Source organism: Manis pentadactyla, chromosome 1 (genome assembly GCF_030020395.1).
Source record: "Manis pentadactyla isolate mManPen7 chromosome 1, mManPen7.hap1, whole genome shotgun sequence".
Classification (NCBI taxonomy): domain Eukaryota; kingdom Metazoa; phylum Chordata; class Mammalia; order Pholidota; family Manidae; genus Manis; species Manis pentadactyla.
The window spans coordinates 165,661,063-165,673,770 of NC_080019.1; the positions used below are offsets into that span (position 1 = coordinate 165,661,063).

General features: G+C 37.4%; 1 protein-coding gene across 1 annotated transcript in view; it reads right to left on the reverse strand.

Moving 5' to 3' along the window:
* MORC1 (MORC family CW-type zinc finger 1) overlaps positions 1–12,708 on the reverse strand; it is a 155,260-nt gene that overhangs the window by 51,994 nt on the left and 90,558 nt on the right. The window contains exons 15-19 of the mRNA XM_057488608.1: positions 11,774–11,902; positions 8,968–9,073; positions 4,288–4,426; positions 4,085–4,119; positions 3,055–3,085 (exon numbers count right to left, since the gene is read on the reverse strand). Coding sequence (XP_057344591.1) covers positions 3,055–3,085; positions 4,085–4,119; positions 4,288–4,426; positions 8,968–9,073; positions 11,774–11,902 — 440 coding nt within the window. The remainder of the gene's footprint in view (positions 1–3,054; positions 3,086–4,084; positions 4,120–4,287; positions 4,427–8,967; positions 9,074–11,773; positions 11,903–12,708) is intronic.

The following is a 12,708-nucleotide window of genomic DNA, read 5'->3' on the forward strand; positions in this document are numbered from 1 at the left end:
GAGGCCACTCCAGACAAAATGGCATTCAGAGCAGCAAGGCCGTGGTGAGCATGCACAAGGCACATGGCACAGCTCAGCAGGAGAATCCTGCAGATGGGAAGCAATTAATGCCAGAAAGGCAACTAGTACCAGATTAGACAGAGCTGAGACTGTAGAATAAGAAATTAATATTAATAAGGAAATGCTAACCCAGAAAGACCTAGAAATATATAAGCAATACAATACATGCTGCACAAGTATATTTGTATAAATGTACTATCCATTAACATTACTTAGGTGCAAATGTGTAAATATGGAGTAGGTGGGCATTATTCAAGGACTTAGGTTATGATCTTATAATGATTGTGGGCATAAAGTGCATTTAAAGTGATACCAAAAAACTCTGAATGAAATATACCTAAAGCTAAGTTCCATGTGCATGATTATGACATAGCCCTTGTCATATGACAGAAGGTACACAAGATTCTAAATTGTGAGTCAAGACTGAAATAGGGGCAAATCTGAGGACTGGAAAGTCCTCAAATGCAGAGGAATTGATTTGGTAACTATAATTTATCATTTAAAAATTATTGTCTAGGTACTGAAAAATGAATCAACAATTATCTAGATAATATTCCACTTGGTAGCTGAGCTATTTATTACCAGTGACACAAGAAAAATGAAAATGCTTCATTGTTTGGCCAGCAGGTGGCACTTGTCACTCAGTATAGAAAAAAAGCAGGTCAGGAGGAATGAACTTGAAACGTGGAGTTAGGAACAAATTTCTCATTCATCTATTCATAAAGAAGAAAGTGGAATGGCCTTTTTCAGAAGCACAGTTTATAAAGAGGGCCTTGGCTTGCTGACACACTTACCAATTACATCCTGAATTTGAGCTCTCCTGTTAGGTTATTGAACTTAGGTATTTCCCTTAACAAATACTATTTACAATATGTTTGTTGCCTTTGTAAATGTTCTGATGTCCTTTCTGTCTGAATTTATCCTATGCTACCATGAGCATATCTGTGCTGGAATTAGGCAAAAAAGAAAGGAATTCAACTCCACCATTTAAAGATGTATGACTTGATTCAATTTATTTAACTTCTTTGAACTTCACTTACCTTTTGTTATCATTTTTATCATCAGCTGGAATGTTATGGAGATTAAACAAGATGCCATTTATGGAAATGACAGTTTTGGACCTAGCTACTTCATTTTCTCTTAGAGGACAAGATCTAACCATTGGAATACCTCTCGTACCAGAATAGTTTTCTGACTCACTCTAAGTATTCTCTAACGAGAATTTAAGTGGTGCTCCTAGAAGACTGTTACTCTATACATCAGTAGGGTGTATGAGGGGTGGAGAAGAGGATATAGCTACTGACTTCTGACACTAGTACCATAATACTACCTTCCCCACCATTATTCTATTCCTTCTGGTTGTCAGTGACACAAAACCCAGAACCACAGAATCTAAGATCCAGAAAGGTCTTTAATCCACCTAGGCAACTATTCATTTTCAAGATCAGGATGCCTTCAGCCATTAAAGCTGAAATACAGGATAGTAAGAAATGGGATGTGCACATTTGGTTATTTTTATATTTGCTCCCCAGGTCTGGTCAATGGATATGTGGGCCCTGGTAGTGGGAGACAGGAAGACAGAACAGGAGGTGGGCAAACCATAACTGCATTGCACACATCTTATTATTTCCTGATACTGAGAGAATGGCACCACCAACAGACACAGTGACTCATGGTAACACACTATCCAGTTCTCAACCTTCTGGTGGTGTCTGCCCTACACCTGAATCATGTCTGCACTGGACCTGAAAGGACCCAACACCCTGTTTTCCTGTTTCATATTCTAGCAGCACTTCTTCTAAAAGGCATAATGAGAATAAATTAACACTGGACATTGGATGATTTTGAGCTTTGTTTCTCACATCAGGTAGCTTTATAACCAAAATAGTTTTTAAATACCTTCACAGATTCTTTTGTGAAATTATATTTCATGAACAGGGAATGGGAGTCACTTTTCAAAGGTCTTCTATTTAACAATTACCATATTTTGTAATAAGTTACACAGTTTTTAAAAGATAGACATGTCACACAGATGCTGAGTTTATTTTTTTTAATACATAAGGTTAGTATGTTAAAAAGATTGGTTCCATGAAGGAACAATCAGTGTTTACCTCCAAGTCTTCATTTGTAATGTTTTACTTACCTGGAATGTCCTGTCCTTTCCCTCTATTTACCCTAAATAGACTTCAAGACACAAGTGCTACTTTCCTTATGAAACCTTTTTTGACTGATGATGCTCTCACTATCTCCTTGTAATAAACTTTCATTATAGCTTCAGTTATGATCACAGTAGTACTAAACCAGATCTTTTAGTGGTTACAGCTTTTTAAATAGCTATTAGACTTGGTCCACAAAAGGACTGTGTATTATCTGAGGATGTGTTTTATTCATTGGTTCAACAATTACTTATTGAGTACCAACTACATGCCATGCACAGTTTTAGGTAATACACATTTATAGTAAACAAAACTAAGGCTATCCCTGCACTCATGGAGCTTCCATTCTGATATTAGAGTTACTGTTTTTCCCATAATGCCTAGCATGGAACTGACTGATGGGTAAGTATGTGCTCAGTTTACCTCAGAGTTAACTGGAGCCCTAAGCAATGCTTTCCTTGACTACCACAAAAACAGGGTCAGTTAAGGGCATCAGTGCTGGAAAGTGTGTTCAAGATGCTAGGATTATTTTCACAAAAGGATGCGGGGGAGGATTCATATGTCATTTGAACTGATGGGAGTAAGTTCCTATTTAAGTACTGCTAAACTTCTCTGTTTATATTTGAAACAGACTAAATATATAAATGTGTCTCAATTTTATGAAAAAATATAACTAACAAGAAAGAATAAGCAGAATGGATGGTGCAGATCTATTATCCCAACAGCTACCATCAAAATCTCTGCCTCAGGGATGAATTAAACATCCCATCTTAAACAAACAAAAAGGTAATTAATACTTTGTAATTGGCACTACTACTATCCTAGAGTCAGCTCTGACCTCTATAGCAGAGGAAAAACATACCCAAAGACTGAAATGAAGATGGAATCAATTCAGGTTATACTGACTGCCATCACAAATCTACAAGGAGTGGTAAACAAGTAAGAAAAAACAAAATTAAGACATTCCATATTGGAAAGATCTGACTCTACCTGTTTATTTAAAAACTGCAGACTATTATACCTTTACTTCTGACCTCTGCTATCAAGGCCACATGAGAAGCTCCATGAACTGTAGAAAGCTGTACCACTGCAGAGGGATGGGGAATGCTTAAGAAGGGTGTGTCTCCACAGGACTCAGCATCTTCCCAAGAGAAACCCTGAGACTCCAGGCTTAAAATGAAGGTCAGGTTTCTTTACTGCCAGTCCAGGTAGTAGCTGTTTTGTATGGCAGATCCCTAGCAAGGTGGGAAAGTAGGAAGATGAACCAGGGTAGGAAAGAACGTTTATCTTCTCAGAGCCCGGGGATACACATAATAATAATAATGTGTTAAGCCTAGGGGTCTTTACTCTCGCTCCATATGAGAATTTCCTATTCAACTGAGCATTTTATCTTCTAACATCTACAAAGGAGTCAACACATTAGGACATAAGCTGCTGTGAACCCCTCAAGTTCTATTTGAGGAAGTTGACAGGATACACAAACAAAAAATGCTGAATTTGTGGGTTGTATCCATACAGCAAATAGAAATCTAATTATTGTATTAGTGAAGAGATTCAAACAGTACTTCTGCATGCTACTTTTTCTATCACTTGAAATTATTTACTGGATTTTCTTAACAATTACATATCACTGAGTTTCTGCATTAATAAGCTAGTGTATTTTTTTAATAAAACAACTCTCTACCTAAAAATCCATCCCCAGGGAAGAACCCTAACGATATTAAAAGAGCCCAGCTTTTGGAGTTATACAGATTTGCGTCCCAGTCTTGACTGGGTGACCTCCACAAGCCTCTATGTGCATCTCTAGAATGGAAATAAATTCCTCCATTTCTCACAAGCACTGTTGTGTAGATGGACCTAGATACCACATGTCTGGTATTTTTTGAAGAACTCTCCTTCCTTTCTGGAGCCCTGGAGCATTGTAACAGTCCAAAATTAAGAAGAGGTGTCAAAAAGGATGGAAAAAAGAGGCTACACAATTCACTTGGATAAACCACATTAGCCAGTTTGCACCCATGACACAATGGCTCCAAGTCCAGGTAGATTTGGGGAAGAAATAGGAGTAGCTCACCTGTGGATGCTGTTCAGCCAGTCGATTGTGGTACCTCTGGACTGACTCTTGAAGTTGCTTCTCTTTCTCATTTTTTGATGGTAGCACTGTGTTCATGTTGCCCAAGGGGATGAGAGGTAGGCGTTCTGTTTTATTACAACTTCACAATCAACAAGTACAAGAGATAAGATCAGAGGAAATACAAAACTCTTTACTGTCTATAAAAGATGATTTACTCCTACAAGGAGCTAGTCTTTGTTTTATATCCAAAATTTGAAAAGCATCATATTGATAATTTAAGGTAATACGTGACCTTAAGTCTCCAATTTGTGAGGAAAAAAGAGCTGAATGAAAAATGTGGAAGGTAGTAATATTTACAAGAATGCAGAAATATTCATTGTTTTACAAATGCTTTATTTGTCCTGCATTATCATGAAATGAGGCCTTTTGCAAAAATGTTTTTAGATATTTGAAGCATATCCCATTACTGCCAAACATTTTCACAAAAAATTTGGGATGGAGATCCATGTCTCTTTACAACACACCAAATAACTCTGCTTCTGAAACACATGGATCCTTTGTTTGATAACTAAGGGTCACTGCTGAAGATCAGCGATTCCTGCAATGTGATGTAGCAGCTCAGGGACAACCTCGGGGGTTACTGAGCCCTTCACCAATTAGCCCTCCATGACCCCGCCAGCAGCATCCCAACATCCTTCTCTCCCTGCTGCTGTCAGTGTGTCTGTTTCTGGAAGTCTCTCTACTTCCCAATCTTACCAATGTGCTGTTCTGAATCACTAGTGGACTAATACATGTATTATATAATCAAATAGAATAGTGTGTAAATGAACAATGAACAGGCTGAGGATGAGAGTGTCCCTTGTTACAGTTACAAAAAATACTAAGGACTTTTGAGACACCTTGTGTGGAAAATTTGAGACTTTTTTTTCCTACTTTTGTGTTCATAACTGTGCTGTGGGAAGCTGAGTTAGCCAACCTGTTGAAAAACTGAGGTATTGTATTGTTTACCTTGATATTGAGACTCAGCAAGGATAAGAAGTTCAACTCCCACTGGGCATGACTTGGATTCAGCACATGGCTGGGATGTGCAGGAATGGGGCAAAATGTTGAGGTCAAATCTTGGAGCCTGCTTCACACAAGGGTTTTTCTATTACTGGTAGGTACCAAAAGGGGGGGGAAGGGACAAAATTTATAGGCAGTAAATGTGTATTAAGCTAGTAGAGGAAGGAGGAGTTGAGAGCAGAGAGAATGCCTTCTCCCATATGAAACAGTGCAGGGAAAGTGAAGCAGATCAATCTCACAATTTCTCTGCTTCTCAGGGCTGCAGCATACATTTTTCTTGTCCTCTACCAACAGTGAGAAACTACAATCAAATTCAAGTGCTAGTGTCCAAAAACACTTAAGTCCACCCACATATGGTATATGTTGTCATTGCTATTTTCAAAGAAAGGTGGCAGATAAACAAATCAGGAGCCATCTACTATATATATAGCCACCTGCAGTGTTGAAGTGAAGACATCTGTGGGGTAGTACCTATATATGTTTCTATTTCATTTGAGAAAAGAATCTTATGGCAACATTAAGTTTTTATTTGGAAAAGAAAAATCTCAAATATTTTTATTAAAATGCAATCCATTCAGTTGTATTTAAAGATTTTTGGAAACAAATTAAATTTTAATATACAATATAACCACACAGATATTTTTTTAACATCCTTTTCAAAATTCAGATTTTTTTGGTTCCAATGATAGGCATCAGTTTTACCTGCTGGTGATCCCTATTTTCAATGCAGATGTGTGCATAGCATGAATGTAATGGAAATGTACTGATATCTATTTCTTAGGTACTGTGATAAAAAGGTCTAGCCTCCCTCTGTGCTGAAAGTGGAAAACAAAAAGAAGCTTTGGTGGTCTAAAAAAGGCATGGCTCCATTTTACCCTGCCTCAGTCACCAATTCTGGGTATTACCATTTGTGAAATGCTGCAATAGGTCATCATAAAGTATTTGAATAAATCAGGTTTCTTGAAATGTAAAAAGATGCCTTTGAAAAGCAGGTATGGTAAGGCATAAAGAGTGCAGGTTTTATATCAAAATCCTTGGCTTCAAGTTACAGTTCTATGGAGGAATCCTGGACAAGTCATTGGACCTCTCTTAGATTCACTGTTTTCTCCTTTGAGAAATGATGACAGTTCATATGGTTATTGTAAAGACAAAATCAGATAACATATGTAATTGAGATGTGAAAGAGCTATTATGTTTCCTGCTCAAACTCTGTACACAGACATGTTCATCCAAATGCTGTTCAATGGCATTAAAAATGCTAACAACTGGTAACTGCTGACACTAAACTATATTTTATGTAAATATAAACAATGTCACTTTTTATCTCTTTACTTGTCCTTCTACTCATTGAATGTTGCCTAATAACTATGCTTCACTACTCATCACTTTAATAAACTTATTTTATGTGATTCTGTTCAAATCCAATGGCACATATATATATCAGAGTTTTACTATTTCATATATTCTCAAGGTGTGCACAGTCTGTCTTACTATATTGAATCAGAGGATTGAGTAAGGTCTTCGGATTAATTTATCTTCCCCGAGGAATCTTCATATCTACATCCCTGTTAATGATCCTCCATAAAAGAAATTATCAACCCTCAAGTAACTGCCCTTGTAATCAGGAGTTTTCTTTATATCTCCCCTAAATTTCTTTCTGTCAACATATTTTTTTTCCTAATCTTTTCAGTATAAATGAAACACAGATGGCCAAAATTATGTCAGTATATTTAGAGAATCGAGGACTTAAGAAATTATAAATAAAAGATTTTTGCATGTTAAGCATTTAAGGTCCCTCAGTTTTCTATCAACATGGCTAAATTTATCTTGCCTGTCATCACAACTGGCACTGCTTTGATGTGTAAAAGAAACAGAATTAATGTAGCTTTGAAACTAATTTTACAAAACTGTGATGGCATTACCACTTTTCAAGGAGAAGAGGGTGAGAGTGTGCCAATTCAAGGATAATGGTCAATTGGAGATAAGGGAAGTTGTAGAGACAGATTCCCAGTTTCAGTCTGTCCAGTAATGCTCAGACTGGCCTAAGAAGTCATAGGTGTATGGTTACATGTGTGGGGAGGGGCCTAAATTCTCATGTCTTGTTATCAAGGGGTCCCCAGTAACCAGGGACTTAGAAGATTGTCCTTACAAGGAGCTCAGCTGGACCCAGAGAAGATGCAAAAGGTACTATTATTACACCCCATTCTAAGTAATGGGAAGCTGACTTACAGAGAGGTTATATCATAAGTCCAAAGTTTCATAGCTAAGGGAGCCAGGATTAAAACCCAGGCAGTCTGGCCCCAGAGTCTGAACTCTAAACACTATCCTGCACTATACGAAAAGATTTTAGCTCACAAGTTATCAGTATTAATTTTTTACTCACTTTACTTTAAGAAGTTCTTAATACTGAAATTGAGCCAATACATTATTTCTATTTGGGAGATATTTACATTTCAAGTTTAGACTGGAATACAGTTGGGAGTCAGAGACCTTGGCCAGTGGCTTCATGAACATGTTCTTTGCCCACATTTGGGCTTGACTTTTCACTTCTCTAGAATGAAGCCAGACTCACTGGGTGTTTTATAATCATGCTCCCTAGAGCTCCAGGCTTTCTGCAGATCATAGGGAATGGAAATGAGAAGTGGCTCTCTGTGGCCCTCTGATTCCCAACCTTCAATTCAATTGGAACAGTTCTGCAATCACCTATTTTATATATTTGAGGTCTAAGACAAAGTTTATTTGGATAAAGTAACAGATTCTGCTGCAAACCAAGAAAGGGAGACTGAAAAACCAGAACATGAAAAGTCAAAGAGCCCTTGCCACCTCGGACATGTTTCCTTAGTCTCTAACTATGATTCACCTGGCGACTATAGGTAGAAGGGGTACAGTAGCCACTTCTGAACATTTTTTTCCTTTTAATTTTTTTTTACTTGCTCTTTTCTTTTTTCTGGGGCTGAATAAAAATAAACACGAGTTATCACTCTAATGACTGCATGAGCAATATTGATCCCCTTATTCAGGCCAAAGGACTCAGAAAGAACAAACTCCAAGAAAAAGCAACGCTTGACTTCGAGGCGCTTTTGTTTAAGGGGTGTACTAACTCTTCCCTGCAAAGGAAAACAATGCCAGTCTAAAAAAGCTTGTAATAACAGTGACATTTATCAATATTTAATTGGTCTCTTTCCTGTTTTAGTCTGAATTTCTTCCACCAAGAGCACAAAGCAATGAAATCAATATGGGACTTAAATAGAAAAAGCACAAGGCCTAACAGTTTAATGCCCCAAGAGACACCCTCTGGATAAGAGTCCTTTACAATAAGGTTGCATGTTATGTGAAAAAGAACTGGAAGGCAGAACTCTTAAACACTGGGTCACAGTCTCCTGCCAGTTGAACCACAGAGCTGCACACACCAGTCTGCAAATAGTGACATCGACATCCAGGTCTCTCTTGATAGAAAAGCTCACTGACAAGTATCTCTCCACAGGTGGCAAGGGACTAGAAAGAGTTCAACAAGATTATAGCTACTAAGCTAAAATGTATCTGTATCTGACATTTTCCAGGTTCATATGTATTTTAGGAAATAAAAAATGGATAATTTTAGAAAACCATGAAAACTACCTGTTTTCCAAGTGGTTAGGATTATTAGCACAAATCCAGATGTCAAAAAAGTCTTTTTCCTGAAAATTAACAGAAGGCGGCAAGACTCTCCATTTAAGGCAAAGATCTAATAATCAAAACAAAATCACACACAAAAAAGACCGCAATCAGAAGTTAATCTACCATGGTAAGATGTCACACTGCCTATAACAAAAGTATGAGGTATCTTTCAAACTAAAGACAAATTAATCCTTGAGCATATACCATTACGTCTTACGGCACAACTAGTCTGGGATTTATAAGCTTTGCCAGGACACCACCAATAAATTATTATTACTGTTAATGCTGTTGTTGTTATGATCGCCTATGCTCTTTCTAGTTGGTTTCTGCTACTTTTAGCCAAAAGAATCTCAATAGGTCCCTTTACACCTCTTCATAAACCACATGAAGACTTCCAGTGATGTGACTCCCCCATTTCCTCTGACCTGTTATTTGCTGACAATACCACTTGCCATCTTCAACCACATGACTAACCTCACAAGGGAAATCCACCTCTCTGAACCATTTATAGAGTTCCTTGTTCTGCACTTTTCTTTCTGCTCTTATCCTATTCTCCAACCTGTAGTTTCTGACTTTTTTGTACATTTGTCCCTTATAGGCCCTCTAGCCTTTAAGACCAAGGCACTCCACTCTTTCTAGGTTATTCTTAACTTTAATTTGAATTCCCTCCAGACACACTGCTAATGGCTCTTAGGTAAATATTTCTCTCTGTTCATCTAGGATGCAGGCAGTTCACACAGTGATTAAGAACCTGAATAGCTCTACCACTTACCACCTCTATGATCTTGGACAAATTACTTTTCTCTGTTTCAGTATCATCTTATGTGAATGGCAACTAATATTAATACTTACCTAAAAGGGTGATTGAAGATTAAATGACATAATAATGATAGACCTAACATCACCAGATATTATCTGTGGTAGTTAATTTTATGTGTCAATTTGATTGGTCCATGGGGTGTCTAGATGTTTGGTCAAACATTATTTTGAATGTGTCTGTAATGGTGTTTTGGATGAGATTAACATTTGAAGCAGTAAACTGAGTAAACCACATTGCCCTTCCTAATGTGGGTGAGCCTCGTTCAATCAATTGAAATCTGTCTAGAACATATAGGTGGACCCTCATGTAAGTAAGAAGGAACTTCTTCTTCCTGCCTGTCTTGAGCGGGGACATCAGTTTTTTCCTGCCTTCAGAGTCAAACTAAAACATGAGTTCTTCCTGCATATTGAGCCCATCACCATTCAGACTGAAACTACATCATTAGGTCTCCTGGTTCTCAGGCCTTCAGACTCAAACTGGAATTAAATCAATGGCTCTTCTGGGTCCCCAGCTTGCTGACATTTTAGCCTCCATACTCATGTAGTCCAATTCTCTATAATTAGTATTTATCTATCCACCCATCCATTCATCCATCCATTCATCCATCCATCCATCCATCCATCCATCCATCCATCCATCCATCCATCTATCCTATCAGTTCTCTTACTCTGGAGAACCCTAATACACTATATTAAGCATTTAATAAACTTTACATGTGTTAATTCATTTTATTTTCAGAAAACTGTAGATGTAGCTACAAATACTAATGTCATTTTATAAGTAAGGAAACTGAGACTAAAAGAAGTTAATGAATTTGCCTAATCTCATACAGCTGTCAGGTACTGGAGATTGGATTCTGAGAGCACCTTGCACACATCAAAGACACGCTGTAATTTTTAGCCATCATCATCATCATCCAATAGGTTGTTACATGAGTGTCACCAACTTGCTCAATTATACCTTCTAAATATGTCATGTAGATTCCTCTTAAATCTCTCTGTCATACTTTTATTCAGACACTTACAATTTCTTACCTGGATGCTGGATTATAGCCGTAGTCTCCTCAGAGGCCTGACCCCAACCTTTGCTCTAACTCTTCTCCAAATCACCCTTCACTAAGCTGTCAGAACAACCTTATTACAAGTTACATCTGACCAGTCAGGTCACTTTGGCTCACCAGGCCCAAGTTAGGGAGGTATTCTCTCGGCACTGTGGTGAATAATTACAACATTTAAACACTACAGAGTGCTTTTTTGTTTGCTTGGCTGCCTTTCCCACTAGACATCAGATTCCTTGCAGATAGTGGAGAGTGTCTCTAATTCGCAAACCCTTTGTATAGTGGCTGGAAGATGTATCAGGCACACAGTAAGTGCGCAATGCTTCAGTGATGCTATTCTTCTCCTGAAAACCTTCCAGTGCTTCTCCATTGCTTATTAGAGTAAAAACTTCTTACACTGGAATTCAAGGCCCTCTAACATGTTGTCTTTTATTATTTAATGTTGTTCATTCAGGTGTCAGTTACTAAGTCCTACTATATGTTTAACACAATACTAGGTATTAAACATAGAAAAAGTGACTGTTTCTATTATTCCACCACAAATTAAATAAACACATGGTATTAATACACATTTCCTGCTACATCTCTGTCTATCAAAATTCTATTTTCAACACCGTGGCAAAGGCTACCTCTGCCATGAAGCCTTGCCTCAACCTCCTGCTCTCTTTCTCTCCTTTCTCAACCCCTTTTACATCACTTTTTATTTTTTCAGTTCTAATTATTGCCATGCTTATTTTCACCTCTCCCCAAGACCCTAACCTTGAAAGCAGGAACCCTGTCCTACCCACCTTGGTCTGCCTCATACCCCATTTTTTAACACCATTGTGTTAAGAATTGCTTATTAGGAACTCACTAAATACTTGCTAATTAGAATGGAGTTCAACACTCACCACACTGAATGATGAATGGGATGGCCATGGCTTGTTTTCTTTGGTGCTGAATAGATTCTAAAGACGTCTCCATGTCCTTGTTATTCTGGTACCCAAATTCATTCCAAAACAATGTTAGATTTCTATTACCTAAAAAGAAAAAAGCAGGCAAAGAGTATTGAAAGAAAAAAATCAGCAAGATCAAGGTGTACATGAAGGCAAGTTTGGCTATAAACACGTCTATATAGTGTGATCTCCACTATGTAAAAACTCATACATATACAGAAGTAAGATTAAAATATTAATATTGGTTTTCTCTGAATATGGCTGAAATTTATTTTGTTTTATACTGTCTTGCATTTTCTAAACTACATATAATAAATATGCAATATATTTATAAAACTAAATAGCAGTTATAAAAAATATATATATTTTTATTCTTACAATAGAACACATCGACTTTAAACTTTTTTCTTAATTACTCTCAGAAGGGACTGTACTGATTACACTTAAAGGCCACCCTTAAGACTACTGATACAAATATTTATCATCTTGTCTCACAGGCAAAGTTTTTACCTTTCTTTTATCTCTGGTTTCTTCTCTTTCCACCCTTTATTGTTTATGCCCTATCCTTGCCTCGGATCCTATACTCCCTCCTGGTAAAAACAGTACTTATCATGGAGGACCATTAGGGAGTCCTCCTTTAAAGGCTATGTTCTTATCCTTTGATCAAGCAATTGCATTACTAAGAATTTTCCCTAGAAACATACAAAACAAAGGCCATATGTATTATAGCACTGTTTGAATAGCAAAAAAATTGGAAACAACTTAAAAGCCTAGACTAGGAAACTGATAAATACCATTTCTAAATGAGGGAACACTAGACAGCCTTTAAAACAGGGGAGTTAGAGCTAAATGTATTGTGTGTCAAGATCTCCAAGATGACAGTTTTAATT